Here is a 17,652-nt window from a genome sequence, read left to right on the forward strand (position 1 = left end):
TCAGTGCTGGGAGGACCCTTTAAGAGAGATGAAGCCCACTCAAGAGCTCTATGGAAAAGGCACACTTCCCAGCACACCTTCAAAAATGGTACGGGGCCGAATTTCCCTTAAAGGAGCTCAGTGATGTGGGGGCGGGGGGGGGGGGAGGGAAGTACAGCACTGCATGGTGGAAACAGTCACTTCCACATGGTGCCATAGGGATTGCAGAGTATCTAGCTTTACCTTCGCACAGGCTCAATAAACCTGGCCCGAGTTTCAGTAAAGAATACTGTTCTCGCTCACTCCTCTCCCTTCCTCCACAAATCCATTTCTGGAGAGTTAATAGCACTGTACACCAGTGTTTCCTCTAAGACGTGTGTGTGCTCAGTAAATTCTAGATCCCGCTTGGGGTGAATCAGGAAGGCCCCATTGTCAATGCATGTGTGCACACACTGCCTTGATACTGTCACCAACAAAACTCATTCCACGCACAGATTAAAAAAACCACTGCTTTATGCACGAGGAAAATGGAAACAAGCTTTGGAAAAACTTCCTCCTTGCTCAGATCTACTCCCCCACTGAAATCCTCCATTCATTGTGGCCTTCAGCCCAATCAGTTGTTATGCTGTATGACTGTACAGCTGTCCGAACACTTGTATTCATTCTAAAAGTGAACCTGTGTACAGGCCCTTCAAAGGCATGGTGTATATAGAAAGTGTACATACTTCCATATGTGTTCAGCATAACATGTGAATACAGATCTGTACTTGTATACAGTGTACACTTGTAAAACGAGTTGAACATAGTATGTGAATGGGCTTAATGTCTTTGGACTTTTAGCGGGGGGGGGGGCGGCAAAGGCTTGACTGTGTGCACATGCTGTATATCACCTGCAGATTAAGATTGATCAGGTCTGCTACTCATCCCCACATACTGCTATGTTCATAAAGTTGTGTTGACTCCTGGCAACCACAGAGCCATGTAGTTTTTTGGTAGAATACAGGAGGGGTTTGCCATTGTCATCTCCCCTGCAGTGTGAGATGCCTTTCAGCATAAGAACAGCCCTGTTGAATCAAGGCCCATCTAGTCCAGCATCCCGTTTCACACAGTGGCCCACCAGATGCTGCTGGAAGCCACAGGCAGGAGTTGAGGGCATGCCCTCCCTCCTGCTGTTACTCCCCTGCAACTGGTACTCAGGCATCCTGCCCACCCCCAGGCTGGAAGTGGCCTACAGCCCTCCCTAGTAGCCATCAATAGACCTCTCCTCCATGAAGTTATCCAAGCCCCTCTTAAAGCCATCCAGGTTGTTGGCTGTCACCACATCTCGTGGCAGAGAATTCCACAAGTTGATTATGCATTGTGTGAAAAAGTACTTCCGTTTGCTGGTCCTAGTTTTCCTGGCAATCAATTTCATGGGATGACCCCTAGTTCTAGTGTTATGGAAGAGAAGAATTTCTCTATCCACTTTCTCCACACCATGCATTAATAGACCTCTATCATGTCTCCCCGCAGCTGTCTTTTTTCTAAACTAAGTAGCCCCAGGTGGTGTATTCTAGCCTCATAAGAAAAGTGCTCTAGGCCCTTGATCATCTTGATTGACCTCTTCTGCACCTTTTCCAGTTCTACAATGTCCTTTTTTAGATGTGGTGACCAGAATTTATAATATTAGCAGTTTTATTTTCAATCCCCTTCCTAATGATCCCTAGCATGGAATTGGCCTTTTTAACAGCTGCCGCACATTGAGTCGACACTTTCAACGAGCTGTCCACCACGACCCCAAGATCCCTCTCCTGGTCAGTCACCAACAGCTCAGATCCCATCAGCATATACTTGAAGTTGGGGTTTTTCATCCCAATGTGCATCACTTTACACTTGCCAACATTGAACCGCATTTGCCACTTTGTCGCCCACTCACCCAGTTTGGAGAGATCCTTTTGGAGCTCTTCGCAATCAGTTATGGATTTCACTACCCGAGTTTGGCCACCTTGCTGCTTACCCCTGCTTCTAGGGGTAATCTTCCTATATTGCTGCTGCCTGATATAGGTGTTTCCTAGTCTGGGAAACATACCAGTGAGGATTTGAACCAGCAACCTCTTGCTCCCTAGGCAAGTTACTTCCCCACTGTGCCGTTAGGTGGCTGTTATGTTCATAGAACAGTAGAATTTGATTAACATTCATTATACCCTTTTAATGATTAAAATCCTATTCAAATGCTTCTTAAAAATCAATTTTTATCAATCCGCTTGGTCTGAGCCTTAACATATATAGAAATCCCTATTAAATCAAGCTTTATATAAACATTAAAACTGGATCCCAGCTGATTTCTACTAGGTTCTTGAAGCACTTCAAAAACTGATGTGTAACAGCAAAAAGCTTGTTCACCATCACAGATGATTGGGGGGGTCCCCCCAAAACTAACTGCTTTGAATACATACTTCCACTGTAAGCCTATTTTTAATAAACAAAAAAATGGTGTCAAAGGCTGTTATCCTACCAATCTTATGAAAGATTCGAGGCAGTTAAGCTTTACAAAAAGAGAGATTCAAGTGGACTGGTGCAAAGTGGATAGTCATGAGCTGGTACATGAGTTTAGCAAGATGTTCTCTCCCCAGATACCAGATAAATGCAACTACTTGAACATACTGCACTGAGGCAAAACAAAAAACACCTGTGACAAGGATTAAAAGTTTTTATTCTATACATTTTGTTCTAGACACTCAGCACAGGGCAAGGACCAGAATATACTACTATACATCTTTAATAGAAAGTGACTATGAACTATAAAAGTGTAAACACTTTAAGAGGACAGAAATATCTGATTGATGGGGTAGCTCCCTAAATCCTTCCTGCTGTGTTAAGAGGGCAGGCTGCCCCATCTTTTTTTTTTAAGTAGCCAAGACCCACCTCAAGCTACTGCAAATCCCTTCTACAAGGAACAGTTACAAGTATGGCCAAAGATGTGGCAGAATATATATGTACACAAGATGTGATATAGAAGGCACATGGGTCAAATAGGAGAGGCTCAGAGGGTTGGGCAGAATGCAGGCAGCTAAGTCCCCTCCAGAATAAGCCATGGTCTGTTGGCATGTTTTCAAGAACAAGAAGCAGTGGTTTGCATAGTATACAGGTCTCTTTCTCTTAGCATTCACCAAACCTCACCTCTGGCATCCTCAGTGGAAGATTCTTAATGGGGACAGCAGCTTAAAAACAAAGAGCAGGACCCAATCTGCTTCTTCAGTACAGCTCACTGCCATGGCTATAGTTCTCTACTACTGCCACACTCTTCAGCTTCTACAGCAGAGTCACCATCACCTCTACCACTCACAACTTTGGTCTCCTCCCACAACTCCTGCACTCCCTCCAAAGAAGATACTAGTGCAACTGGAAGTCTACGATTGGAGCAGGGTGTGTGTGTGTGCGCGCGCTCGGAGTACATACAGCTAGTTTTCTAGTATCTGTGTACAAAATATTTACATGAGGTGACTAGTAGCTCTGCCTCCTCTCCACTACTTGTGACTAGTTTGACTAGAATGAGAATAGCACAGTGTGATCCAATTTGTGCAGAGGGCAGGCTCTTTGCAGTGAGGAGAAACAGTGACCTCAGCTGTGAAGTCTGATGTCAACTGGCTCAGGTTGCCATTCCTAGGAGCAAAGGAAGGACACACACTCTAACTACAGGAAATCACTCTCAAGCAGAGTGTGCCCAGGAAGACACCTGCCCACTTTAGATGTGCTTTAGTTTTGAGAAAGCAAGCTTCTGGAACAGGCCATCTAGAAGCTCAACTCGTTTTCCAGAGGATAGCTCAGATCTAGGCAAAACAACTAGAAATTGGGAGGCATAGTCTAACTGAGCAGCTATCATACCACAGAAAAACTAAATTGGGCCACTCCTGTAAGGCTGATGAGGAAAGGCACCAAGCCATATCTGCACAATGATAGAGAGGCTTCTGGCTGACTTAGTGCATTGTGCACTGGAATCCACAGAACCAGTCACTTGTGTCTGCCAGGCACCTTTGCATCTGCTGCTCTGATGTCACCCTGAGATCTCAACAGCACAGCTTGCAGGCCCTTTCAAGAGAGCAGAACCCCCCAGTTAAGTAAGACATTTTGCTGTCCTGAAAGCTGAAAGGGTAGAGGATCCTCACTCATTCCCCAGGTAACAATTACTGCATTTTGATTGTCTTGCCAGCCTGGGATCAAGTCCAAGTTTAAAGAGAACCCACCACCTCCCAAGCCTAAGTCAGTCACAGAAGCGCTTGCGTGGCACAGTGCGGGCTCGGTTTGAGCGGCGGATCTCCTGCTTTGCATCACGGCATCGTTGGCAGATGAAGATGTCAGGCACATTGGATTTACGTATCTTGGCACAGGAGAGGTGGATCCACGTGGCACATTCATTACACTCTATCATAGGTCTCCCAGCAAAAGGCTTTAAGCAGAAGCAAGTGATCAGATCCCAGGCGTCATCCTCTGCATGAGACAAAGCAGTATTAAGAAGAAGCCCCAAACTGTTATTACACATGACACTCAACACAGTCAAGGCTTTGGTACTACCCTTTGCAGTTTTAAAAGATTCTGAATAACTGCCTATTATCACTTGGATCAGAGGTGGGCAAACCTGGCCCTCCAACTGTTGGGGAGTTGGAGCTCAACAACTGGAGGGCCAAGTTTGCCCACCCCTGACTTAGATAGCTCTTCTCTCCCCCCCCCACCCCGCCATTCTGAAAACAGCTGGGCTGAAATGCAATGGCACGTGCTCCCCCTACTGGAATTTGGTGCTACAACTACACAATGATCTACTCACCATCTGCTTTAGCACCTGAGGCTGCAAACTCCCCACACGAAGCTGTAACAGAGATGGGTGGGAAAGACCAGATAAGTTAGGGTGCCCACATCTGCACTAGTATTCTGAACTCTGCCAATACAGGCTACTGAAACAGTTGCTTGCACCTTCCAACATCTCTACTAAATTTCACTCAAGCAACGTTTAAGATATAAACAGTCTTTAAACTCTTCTGTAATGCATTTGCCCTGTTCCCCTCCATCCCAATTTCACAAGCCAATTTGAGCACCAATGCGGAACAGCAGTATATAAAATGTAACAAGTGACAATGGAAAATAGGGCATTTAGCACTCTGATCACAACACTGACTAGTGTAATGGTACAACACATGTTTTGCATGCAGAAAGACTAATTTTCAAATCACTGGCATCTCCAGTGAGAAGGATCTCAAGCAGCAGGGCTGGGAAATCTCTTTCTGAAATTAAAAAAACCCCACACCTTTCCAAAAGCCTCAAGATTCACACACTTACTACTGAGTTGAGAGCCATCTCTACTGAGCTCTTCCTCACTGTTCTGCTCTATGGTGCTCCAACAGGCAGGACTGATTCTTTCTTCCTTGCACATGTTCAGTTTCTCTGGCTTCTCTGATGCCTGCACCCCATGGATCCAGTCCTTCTGCTCCTTTACATATTGCTCCAGGAGACATTTGGAATGGAGCTCTTCCCCTGGGGCACAAAATTCAAGCTCCTCTCCTTTCCCATGACCCTCTTCTCTTGGCTCAGTTCTTTCCTGCTTGATGTCTTTTATGCTCACTGGCATCACCTTCTCCACCTCTCGGTCCAAGATGAGCTTCTTTGCAGACTGCTTCCTTTTCTTCGTTTGCTGTGGTCGGCTTGCGCAGAAGCTGCTAGAAATGGTGGAACAGCTCAGGAGCAGGTCCCCGGCACCCTTGCACTTAGAGTTCCTGCTCCCTCCATCATCTGACAACACCTGGGAGTCACAGGATTGGGATGAAGTCCAGCTGTCACTGTCTTGAGTGCTGCCTGTGCTGTTCTGGGGGCTCATGTTTCCTTTAAGAAGCCAAGGCTCATTCTGGAAAAGGGAGAGAGAAAAACATGAGATTAAATGTTCTGCATCTGCATTATTTCAAGGTTAATTTTTAATGTCATAAAATAGACTGAAGGAAAAGGGTGGGAAGAAATTACAGGGCTCACCAACTTCCAGGACCAAAAAGCAGACTTAGGACAGACACCCAGCAACATCATGACAAAATAAACACTTACCTCCTTTGGGTATGGGATGTAGCCTGCATAGGCTAGCACAAAGGTGCAGAATTGGTTGAAGTCTTCTACAGTTCTGTGTCTTTTTTGTGGCGGCTAGAAAGATACAAAGATTTATTTATTTAATAATTTTCTGCCCAATAATCTGATCTAATAATTTTTCCCTGTTTAAAATTTCAATATACACTTTAAGACTTGTTAACTAGAAGCCTGATTAAAAAGGTATGTCTTCAGCTGTTTCTAAAAAACCAGCAGAGATAGGGAGGCTCTGGTTTTATTTGGGAGCACGTTCCAGAGTCGTGGGGCAGCCCCAGGCAAGGCCATGATTCTGAGCTGCACTAGCGGCAACCGCAACCAGACCTCCCCCGATGGTGGCGGGGTTCATGAAGAAGGCAGCACTCTCTTAAATACCCTGAACACAAGCCATCCAAGGCTTTGTAGGTAATAACCAGCACTTTGTATTTAGCCAAGAAGCTTATTGGCAGCCAATGCAGTTCTTTTAGGAAGGGAATAATGTAGTCTCTTTGGGTAATGTGGGTAATTTGCACCCATGCAGCAAAAACAACAACAACAACAACAACAACAAAAAACCAGTCATGCTTACTTTAGTAGTTGTAGGGCAGTTCAGAATAAGAAGAGGGTTTTTTTCTACCTTATAATACAACACCAACAATACACTAAAAGCCCATAACTGGCAGTAGCCTGCCTTAACATAGCATAGGGGATAAGACTTTAATATCACTCTTCCACCGTTATCCAAAGCAAAATACACAAAAGTGTTGAGATCTCAATTTCCTGCAGTCACAGAAACTTGGATTTTGCCTGCATATAAAAACCCAGAGGAAGTACAATATGTTTAACTACTGGGCTTTTGGGAAAGCAGGAGACAGATCTCAAGGGAAAGGAGCTCCAAGGAACTACCCTACTACCCGATGATAATAAACCATGGCAATGTCAAGACAGTTCCCTGTAGATTCCCTATCAGGGCAAACAAAACAAGATGTAGCCTCCCACTGCAGGCAAAGGGAAGCAGCAGCAGATCAAATTCCAGTCACAACAAGGGAGCTGGGAACTGCACTCCCACATCTAAGCATGCCATGGCAGCCACTCAAGAGGAAGAAGAGCCGTTAAGTCAAGGTTTCCTTTGCAACCAACTTGACAAAGCTCAATGTGATGGATTTTAGCATTAGCTCATTTAAAAGCGCCAGGCTACCACTGGCTCTCCAGCATCCCTTCCATGAAAGGTAGAGCTGAACTCACAACTATCACTTCCATAAACACCTGTGGCAGAGGAGAGCAGGCCTTACTCAGGCCACTGCAAAAGCCCCAAATGGGAATTGGGCAATTTGCAGTCCCTTGAGTAAGAAAGGAGCTGGAAAGTATAACACGTCCTCAAGTGCTTTTCTACAAGTGCCCCTCTCAGCAGTCATAGATAGATGCTACAACTTGTTATCTTCCTTCCTCCCTCACCACTGCCAGTCCTTTAAAAAAGGAGAGAGGAGGGAACAGCTTCTTAACATAAAACAGATCTGAGGTGGGACAAACGGGGATGAACAGACTGACACTAAAAGAGAACCAATGCCATAAAGCAAGTGTATGCATAGCCTTGCCAGAACCGAGGGGCAAAAATCTAAATGATTTCTTCAGGGCCAAAGCACTGGGATGTTATTCACATTCTTGAAGGGAGAGAAAGATGTGTGGGGGTGGCGGGGAAGCATTACAGCCACATTGCCAAAATCACATCCCTTAATCCTGCTCCCCTGCAATAAGCAAGCACTGCAAGGATGCCCAAAGGGAATAGCCATGATGAAGGCAGACTACTCCAGGGGCTACTAAGTCAGGGAATGGTGCCTCTCAGGGATTGTTGTGAGAAAGCAGCGTGCAAGACATCTCTTCCGCAGTGGGTGAGGCCCTTCTGGTCCACTCAGAATGTATATGAGGTCCACAGTGGTTGCCACTGGCTCGCCTGGAGGCAGGGCTGGGCCTTCTCTGTGGCTGCCCCAGGGGCTTAGGAGTAGGCTCCCTGTCAAAATAAGAGCATCTCCATCTCTGATTGCTTTTAGGAAGACCTTCAGGACACACCTGTTTTCTCAGGCTTTTAACTGAGAATTTTCAACGATCGTTTCTGGCGCTTGAAATTGTTTTAACTTTTTCACTCTACACAGCTGGTTTTTTACTTTGTTTTATATTTGTTGTGCTTTAAATTGTGCACACTACCTGGACACACACGTATCAGGCCAAATTTTTAGTGTATGTATATATGAATGAAGTTTTTACTTCTTCGGGCTCTCTGCACACACACCGACCAGAAGAGCCATATTGGAGGGCGGGCGGGCGAGCCGGCGGGCTCCTGGCTCCCTTCTCCGCCAATAGGCGACTGGCCCTTCAGGCGTCTCCCTCGCCAAGCCCCCGCGGCTGCTACCGCCCGCCCCACACTCTGCCTGCCCCCCCAGCCGCCCTCGGGAACGCGGCTCCCACCCCAGCCCCACGGGCTCCTAAGATGGCGCCTGCGCTGCAGCGACCGTCCCGGGAGAAGACCGGTGCGGGGGTGGGCCGGGGGAAGCCACCGCCTCCCAGCTCCGCAGGAAGCAGCAGCAGCAGGCGGCCGCCCACACCAGCGCGATCCCCCCCTCCGCCGCCGCCACCGGCTCCAAGGGCTTTCCGAGCAGCTGCCCTCTCCCTCCTGCCCCGCCCTCCCCCGCATGCCGTCCAGCCCAGAAAACGCGGGACGGCGGCGGCGGCGCTCCGAACCCCTCCCCGCCCGGCGGCCTCCAGAGCGCGGGGGGCGGAGCCGCCATCGCGCCAAATGCGCCGAGCGCAACACCCCCCACCCGCGCCTTCGACACGAAGCCCCGCCTCCCTCTGCCCCCACCTCCCCTTTCTCCTCGGGGATTCACCCCCCCACCCGCAATTCGTCTAGCCCCCCCCAGACGCTCAGAGTAGTGAAATCGAATGAGACACCCCCCACCCACCCAGAGTAGCCTCGTTTCCTCCCACCCCCGACAAGAACCGAGTCCTACACCCCCCCCCCGCGCCCGCAAAGAAGGGAAGAGCCAAGGCGCTCCACCCCCGCGAGAAAAACGAAGCGAAGTCAATCCGGAGTCACCCCCCGCGGCGGCCTCCTCCCCTCTCCGGGGGGCTGCCGCTTCTTCTTGCGCTTTCTCTCACCGCCCCCGGCTCTTCTCCCCTCCCGCCGCTCGGGGGATGCCCCCAACACGACCGCGGCCTCTCACCCCACCGGGGCGACCGAGGGAGCGGCCAGCCCAGGAAGAAGGGAAAGAGACGGGGGTGGCGGGGGGGGGGGAGGAGGAGGCGGCAGACAGGCAGACTCACCTCGTCGAAGCCGGGGGAGCCCGGGCTGCGCAGGGGGCTGGCGCCTGGAAGGGGAAAGAAAGAAGTGACGGTGAGCAGGACAGGCCAGGAGCAGCAGCAGACCCCCGACCCAGCAGCGCCCCGCTCCCCCAAGACCCCACACTGCTGCCCAAGCCCCTGCCCGCTCCCCCCCCCGCTTACCCGCCTGCCCTTCCTGCGCGCAACCCCGCCGGAGTCACCGGCCTCGCCCGGAGTAAAGGGGGCGACTCCGCGGCGGGGATCCAGCCCAGCCTCGCTCCCCACCACAAGGGCGGGTAGACAAGCAACCCCCCCACCCCATTTCGGTTCCAGCAATCTCTAGCTGCCACCCCCCTCCCCCACCCGCAGTACCGCCACTGCCCACGCCCGACGAGACCCGCCGCCCTGCCCGGCTCACCTGCATCTTCTCCCGGGCCGCTCATCCTTCTCCTCTCCTCCTCCTCCTTTGGGATGCAGCGCAGGGGGGCTCCGACCTGAGAGCACCCGGCGGCCGCTCCCCAGGCCAGGCTTCTTTCCGCGGCGCCGGCGGGCAGAGAAGGCGAACTTGCTGGGCCGGCGACGAGGGCGGCAGCGGGGCAGGGGAGCAGCTTTGCTTTGCTTTCCTCCTAGTAAGGAGGGCGGGCTGGAGGTGTCGCAGCTCCGGTGGGACCCCGCGCCAGGAGGGTGAGGGTGGTGGCCGTCGCCTGGGGCTGCTGCTGCGGCTGTCGTCGCGCTTTCCCCTCTTGCGGCAGTAGCCCAAGGACGGAGGTTTCTTCACGGGGGTGGCCGCTCTCTTTTCCCCGCGTCCGATCACAGGCTGCTGCTATCACCACCGCGCCGGCTCCCGAGCAGCTAACAAGCTCGCTTCTTCCCGTCTGCTTCCAACAGCAAGGCTGGCGGGAGGCGGAACCACCTGGGCAGGAGGGGGGGCGGGAAGTTCCGAGCCAGCAGCACAGTGCGTCTCCCCCCTCACCGGATGTTACTTGGGCTCGTCCACTCCACCAGCTGAGCGGCGCAGGGCGGGCTGCTGTTGTTCCTCCCCCGCGGTAAACTCCCGCCACCGGCGAGCTCGGGCCTTAGGGGGTGCTTCTGCCTTGCCTCACCGTTATTTGCAAGGGTATGGAGACGCTGCTGTTGGAGAAGCGGGTGGTGGCCTGGGGCTGGCTTGATTTCCCCCTCGCCGGCGTAGGGTTGGGGGTCTCCAGACCAAGCACCTCCAGCCATGCCCTCATTCCCAGGGGATAGGGAGGAGTCCTTAGGAACCGAAGTAGGACTCAGTCCTACTTCTTTCCCAGACCACACGTGACACTTTTGCTGAGAGCTGCACGGGCGACATCTCCCCGAACGCCGGCATGTTGGTGTCTGTGCACGTGTTGCGAGGACTAGCAGGGCGAGCGTCCTTTCCCTTCCACAGTACGAACCGGACCGCGCTAGAAACGCCTGCAAGGAAGGAGCCTGCTAGCTAGCTGGGACCGAGGTTGGCAACACCATCTGGGTAGGATAAAGTTCAGAAGTTTTGTTTTCGTGCTTGTCTTCCTTGGCCATGAATATTCATTTCCTCTCTCCCTGGTTGACCTTCCTCCTTTTCCCCAGGCGCTGGGGCGTAATCATCTTTGCAAAGTCTCGTAAATATAAGAGCCTTGCTGGCCAAGACTAAAGGTCCGTATCTAGTCCATTCCTCCAGCTACTGTTGTACTACAGCTCCCATAATTCCCAGCCACAATTGTTAGGGCAGTTGTAGCTGGGAATGATGGGAGTTGTAGTACAGCAGCAGCTGCAGAGCCTCAGGTTGTCCAGCCCTGATCAAGTCCAATGTTTTGTGTTCTATGGTTAAGAACAGCCCTGCTGGATCAGGCCCAAGGCCCATCTAGTCCAGCTTCCTATTTCACACAGTGGCCCACCAGATGCCTCTGGAAGCCTACAGGCATATACTCTCTTGTGCTCCTGAGAAGCCCCCAAAGCAGGACATGAAGATGATAGTCCTCCACTGTTGTTGCCTACCTTAGGAACATAGGAAGCTGCCATATACTGAGTCAGGCCAGTGCTCCATCTAACTCACTATTGTCTACACTGACTGGCAGCAGTTTCTCCAAGGTAGCAGACAGGGTTCTCTCCCAGCCCTATCTCAAAGATGGCAGGGAGGGATTTGCCCCTTGCCTTTTTCACCTCTAGGATATCTTTTTTTTTTTTAAATGGAGTTACCAGAGTTGTACACAGTATTCCAAATGCAGGCACCCAACGGTAGTTATTTAATAATGTGTTTGTCCCAAGTAGCCCTGTTTCTGTTCTAAGTATGTTACTTTTAAAGGGGGTGAAGGTTTGTCAAAGCCTGATATAAAGGCATTGCTGTATTGGCAGTTTTATTTTCTGCCCTTTTAAAAAAAAGCATCTCTAGCATAGGATTCACCTCTTCATGGCTGTTGTGCACTCAGCAGACATTCTCAACTAGAACTATCCTCAACTTCAAGACCTCTTCTCTGCTTAGTCACCCACTGCCACTTCAGACCCCATCAACGTATTTGGCCCAATATGTGAAGTCAGGATTTCTTGCTGCAGTGTGCATCACTTTGCACATTGAAACCGCATTTGCCATTTTGTTGCCCATTTTCTTGAAGCCCCTCAATAGTCCACTTGGGTTTTCACCATCCAGAATAATTGTTCTCCCTCAGACGAGGAGTGTATCCGAGGAACATGGGTTGTCGCCACCTACTGCTCCGAGACTGGGCCAATCAGAAAAGATCTTGATAGCAGGAGGGAGGGACAACCCCCTCGCCTCTTCAGTCTTAGCCCGGTCTCGCTCCAAGCAGGTGCTCTCCTTTTGCTTCGCTCCAGTTTTCACCTCTTCGTATTTTCTACTGCCTTCTCTTAGCTGGCAGTTCGGGGCATAAAGAGGGAAAAGACCTGTCCTAGCACTCGGTGAGTTTTTAACCATGGAGGTTTCTGGCTCGCGCTGTGAGAGGGAGGCCTCTCCCTCCCTCTCTGAGGACTCCATCGCCCCGGTGGTGTGCCATGCTGAGTGGGCTGCGGCTACCTCACCCGCGCCCGTGACTCAGCCCCCCCAGCCGAAGAAGCCCCAAAAGCTCTCTAAGGAGAAGAAGGCGGCAGCGTGCGCGGCCAAGCGCGTCGCACCTCAATCGCCTGCGGGCGTTGGTCGAGGGCATGGGGTGTCTGGCGGGGGGACCCAGTCCCTCCCGCCGCTATTGGAGAGCGGCTCGGGGACTCAGGCGGGGGATCAGCCAGGCGGGGGAATCCCGTCTCCTCCGACAGTTATGGACTGTGGCGCGGCGCCCCGGCCCCATTCGGAACAGCAAGGCTCCCAGGTAGGGACTTCACGCTCGGGAGAGCCTGCCGCCAAGCGTGCCTGTCCCTCTCCTCCCTCTCTAGAACGGAGGTCTCCTGGTGCGCCTGAGGAGGAGATTCCTCCAAGTTTCGCTGCCCTCCTCCGGCGGGTAGTCGCGGAGGAGTTTGGCAAACTTGTCCCTGATCTCGCCCGGCAAATTCCCGTCTCCGCCACTCCGGCATCCATTTTGAATCCCCAGGCGGCGGGAACAGTCGATTCGGCCGCCGTTTCGGGGGAACAGGCGGGAAACCCTCTCGTTTTGCTGCCTCAGCCGTGCGCTCCTGGGTCTTTGCGGGCACCTTTGGGACCGCCTACCCTGTCGCCCTGTGCTCCTTCTCACCCTTCTGGGCAAGGGGCTACTTCAGCAGCACCCGTCTTATTTTCAGAGGAAGAAGGGGAACAGCCTTCTGAGGACTCTGATTCAGGCAAGGAGGAGGGGGAGCTGTCTGGAGATGAAGGAGAGTTTTTGCCGCCTTCCCAGGCCCCCTATCGTTTGTTTAGTCAAACTGATTTCCCAGTTCTCCTTCATAAGGCCCGGAAGTCCCTCCGCTTGGAGGGGTTTGTTTCTCCACCACAGGAGGTGCCAGAAGGGGATCTGGCTGTGTTACCTTCGCTGAAGGCCACGGAAGTGGCTGTCCCTTGTCCCCAGATATTTCTAGACATTATTCGAAGTGAATAGGACCGGCCCTTAGAAAGCAAGGGTCCTCCACCCGGGGTTAGGTGACTTTACACTATTCCCAAACCAGTTATGGATATGTTACAGGTCCCTCCGGTGGACAAGGAGGTCGCTGCTCTCGTAACTGGGGCAGTCCTTCCAAAGGACGGGGATGAGGTTCTTCGTAATGTGGAGGACAAGAAGTGTGATGCTGCGTTACGTAGATCACATGAAGCCTCGGCCCTCGCTGTCAGGGCTTCGGTGGCCAATTCCATTTTTGCTCGAGCGTCTGTTTTATGGGTTAGGGACCTTCTTCCCATGGTTCCGCCGGAGCTCGTGGCCCTTCGTCAAGGTCTCAATAAGTTAGGCAAGGCTTCTGCCTTTATGGCTGACAGCTCCCTGGATGCTGTCCAGCTGTCTGCCCGGGCTATGGCTTCTGACATCACAGTCAGGAGACACTTATGGCTCAAAAACTGGAAAGTTGATCAGAAGTCGAGGAGCAATTTGGCCAATTCTTCCTTTAAAGGGGGTAAGCTTTTTGGGGAAGTATTGGAGCCTGTGCTAGTCGAGACTAAAGACAAGAAAAAGGCTATGCCCTCCTCCGTTCAGCGGCAGGAGCGCAGATCCTTCTCTAATGCTTCTTCCTTTTCCTCCCACTCCTCAAGCAGCTTTGGGCAGAAGGGGTACCGGTCTAATTTTCATGCCCAACAGAACAAGCAGGACAAGCCTTCTTGGTCCAGACCCCAGGGCTTCTCCAGAGACCGGCCTCAAGGGAAGTTCCAGCATTCAGGCCAGTATGTGAAGTCCGGGTTCAAACGCCCCTCTCCACAATGACTCTGTGCCGGAGTCGCAGGTGGGCGGCCGGCTGGCATTCTTTGCCCACCAGTGGACCCGGACGTCCACAGATGCCTGGGTTCAGCGCATAGTTTCCCAGGGTTACAGCCTGGAGTTCCTATCCCGGCCCCCGGACCGGTTCCTCTCCTCTCCGCTATCCTGCAACATACGCAAGCAGGCCCTGATGCTCAAGGTAATTCGCCACCTGCTCGACATCAGGGCAATCGAGCTGGTCCCCCCAGAGGAGGCGGGACATGGAGTTTATTCTATACTATTTTTGGTTCCAAAAAAGACCACAGAATGGAGGGCCATTTTGGACTTAAAGTTCGTCAATCGCTTCCTCAAGGGGAGGCATTTTCGGATGGAAACCCTGAGGTCCATCCTCATGGCCCTCCAGGAAGGGGACTACTTGGTCTCCATAGACCTCAAGGAGGCCTACCTGCATGTTCCCATTCACCCTCTGGACAGGAGGTTTCTGCGGTTTGCGTATGCAGGGGTCCATTACCAGTACTGGGCGCTCCCCTTCGGTCTCTCGACTGTGCCGCGAGTGTTCACCAAGATTATGGTGGCACTCGTGGCGCACTTGAGGACCAGGGGGATACATCTTTACCCTTTTCTGGACGACCTTTTAATAAGGTCGCCATCTTAGGACAAAGGCCTTCTGGACATCAGGGAGACCCTAGCGGTCTTAGCCAGTCACGGGTTTCTAGTAAACCACAAAAAGAGTTCCCTGGTCCCCAGCAATGTGATTCAACATTTGGGGGTGATAATAGACATGTCTTGGGGGACGGTCCATCTCACCGACGAAAGGAGACAAAAGTTGCTTGCCACTTGCTGCAAGCTGTGGGGTCAAACTCAGGCACAAATTCTGTATCTCTCCCACTTACAGGGCCTGATGGCTTCCACGATCGGGATTGTGCCCTGGGCGCGTTTTCATTCTCGTCCTCTACAGTGGCTCCTTCTACCCCTTCAGGAACTCATCATGAGCAGGTCGAGACTCAAGGTGTCCCTGACTTCTCGTGTTCATCTGTCCCTCAGGTGGTGGATGTCCCAGGCTCTCCGCAGGGGGGTGAGTTTCCTGCCGGTCGACCAGGTCGTGGTGACGACCGACGCAAGTCTCTCAGGATGAGGAGGTCACTGCGGCCCTCAGGTGGCTCAGGGTCCGTGGTCAGACGTAGAGCGTCGCCAATCCATCAATTAGTTGGAGCTCCGGGCGATTCGGCTAGTCCTGGCTCGATTCCTTCCCGAGATTCGAGGTCGGCACGTGCTTGTGCGCACCGACAATGCCACCGCCAAGGCACATCTCAATCGTCAGGGGGGAACGAGGTCTTGGCCCTTAATGTGCGAAGCTGAGACTCTGTTGTGCTGGGCAGAAAAGAACCTGGCCTCATTGGAGGCCAATCATATCAGCGGGGTGGACAACTCGGTGGCAGACTGGCTAAGCCGGTCTCAGCTGGATCAGGGGGAATGGATCCTGGACGATCGAGCGTTCAGGGAGATTGTCCTCCAGTTCGGGGTTCCCCTAGTCGACCTCTTTGCACTTGCAGTCAACTCCAAGGTACCCAGATTTTTCTCCAGGTTTCCATCTCCGGGGGCAGAGGCGGTGGATGCTCTGATGTCCCCCTGGCCGCAGGGTCTGCTCTATGCTTTCCCACCCTTTGCGGTGTTATCCCGGACGGTGTGGAGGATCAGATACCAGAAAGCAGAGGTCATCCTCGTGGCTCCGCATTGGCCACGGCGGCCGTGGTTTTCGGACCTGGTCGCCCTCTCGATAGAGCCCCCTCTACCTCTGGGAACTCGAGCGCATCTTCTCCACCAGGGTCCCGTCCTTCATCCAGACCCAGTGTGGCTCAATCTTCACACTTGGAGATTGAGCGGGACTCTCTAGCGCGTTGTGGATACCCCATTGCGGTCCAGGATACTATCTTGGCCTCGAGGCGGCCGTCCACGGCTCGTATATACCAGTCCACCTGGCAAGCCTATACTCAGTGGTGTCTCGCCTCCGGGGGGGACCCTCTGGCGGCTTCGGCGACGCAGGTCTTAGGTTTCTTGCAGATGGGTCTAGATAAGGGCCTCCGTCCCAACACTCTGCGTCGCCATGTGTTCGCTATTTCGTCTGTGCTAGGGGTTCCAGGAGTCCCTTCCATGGCTGCACATCCCCATGTACAGCGTTTCCTGAAGGGAGCAGCTGCCTTAAAGCCCCCTCCCATCCATTGTTTTCCCACGTGGGATCTCAATTTAGTTCTCGGGGCCCTCTCAAAGGCACCATTCGAACCTTTGCGCGCTGTTCCTCTACGGATTCTAACCTTGAAAGTTTTGTTCTTGATAGCCATCACGTCAGCCCGTCGGGTCTCCGATTTGGGTGCCTTGTCCGTCAGGAAGGAGCTGTGCCTGGTTTTTCCTGACTATGTGATTCTTCGCACTGACCCCACTTACCTTCCCAAGGTGAACTCCATCTTTCACAGGGCGCAGGAGCAGATGCTCCCCTCCTTTTGTCCTAATCCTTCCTCCCCAAAGGAGAGGGAATGGCACAAATTGGACGTCCGTCGTGCGATCCGTATTTACTTGAGGCGGACTAAATCTTTCAGGGTCTCCGAATCCCTTTTTGTGTCCTTTCGTGCCAGTTCTATGGGTAGGAAGGTCTCTGTCTCCTCCCTGGCACGCTGGATCTGCCAAACTATCCAGCTGGCCTACGCCGCGGCAGGAGAGACTGCGCCTAAGGGTATTACCGCTCACTCCACCCGGAGCGCAGCAGCCTCTGCGGCCTTGTCTACCTTGGCCCCCTTAGCTGATATTTGTAGAGCTGCCACTTGGGCGTCCCTTTCTACCTTCGTTAAACACTATAAGATACACGATTGGGCCTCTGCAGATGCATCCTTTGGCCGACGTGTATTGCAGAGGGTGGTCCCTACTCAGGATCAGACCTTCTGGTGTGTGCCCTCCCAATTTGGGTTATAGCTTGGGTATGTCCCATGTTCCTCGGATACAATCCTCGTCTGAGGGAGAATGAATCGTTGGCACTTACCTGAATGGTCATTCTCCTCAGACGTATGGATTGTATCCAACCCACCCAATTGTGTGTCTGATCCTGTTCCCCTCTGATTGTCCTTCTTCTGCTGTACCCTATATTACTGTGGGGTGGTGTTTTCCTCCTCTGTTCTGTGGTTTAATTGAGGGGGTGTTTCAGTGTTAGGCTTGGGCCAGGCATCCTTGTCAGTTGCTTCTTTGGGCACCTTGCCTTACTTTAGTTTTCTACAGTGTTTATTCTAGTTTGCCTTTTTTGGAGCTTCGAAGCGCTTTGTTAATGACTGAAGAGGCGAGGGGGTTGTCCCTCCCTCCTGCTATCAAGATCTTTTCTGATTGGCCCTGTCTCGGAGCAGTAGGTGGCGACAACCCATGTTCCTCGGATACAATCCATACGTCTGAGGAGAATGACCATTCAGGTAAATGCCAA

General features: G+C 52.2%; 1 protein-coding gene across 4 annotated transcripts; it reads right to left on the minus strand.

Moving 5' to 3' along the window:
* Window positions 1-2,653: 2,653 nt before the first annotated feature.
* LOC128352029 (PHD finger protein 13-like) lies at window positions 2,654-10,430 on the minus strand. Of its 4 annotated transcripts, XM_053312168.1 has the most exons (7): window positions 9,942-10,430; window positions 9,788-9,911; window positions 9,373-9,416; window positions 6,043-6,135; window positions 5,290-5,851; window positions 4,781-4,822; window positions 2,654-4,446 (listed from the first exon to the last, which is right to left on the minus strand). In XM_053312168.1, exons 2-7 carry the CDS (start codon window positions 9,810-9,812, stop codon window positions 4,220-4,222), a joined length of 993 nt encoding a protein of 330 aa, XP_053168143.1. In that variant the 5' UTR covers window positions 9,813-9,911; window positions 9,942-10,430; the 3' UTR covers window positions 2,654-4,219. The 4 variants fall into 4 exon arrangements, with proteins under 4 accessions (XP_053168143.1, XP_053168142.1, XP_053168144.1 ...); XM_053312167.1 differs by having other exon boundaries at window positions 9,788-10,430; XM_053312169.1 differs by lacking the exons at window positions 9,373-9,416; window positions 9,788-9,911; window positions 9,942-10,430 and adding an exon at window positions 8,317-8,718.
* Between the last annotated feature and the right edge of the window lie 7,222 nt (window positions 10,431-17,652).

This window comes from Hemicordylus capensis, chromosome 3 (assembly GCF_027244095.1).
Source record: "Hemicordylus capensis ecotype Gifberg chromosome 3, rHemCap1.1.pri, whole genome shotgun sequence".
NCBI classification, from domain to species: Eukaryota; Metazoa; Chordata; class Lepidosauria; order Squamata; family Cordylidae; genus Hemicordylus; species Hemicordylus capensis.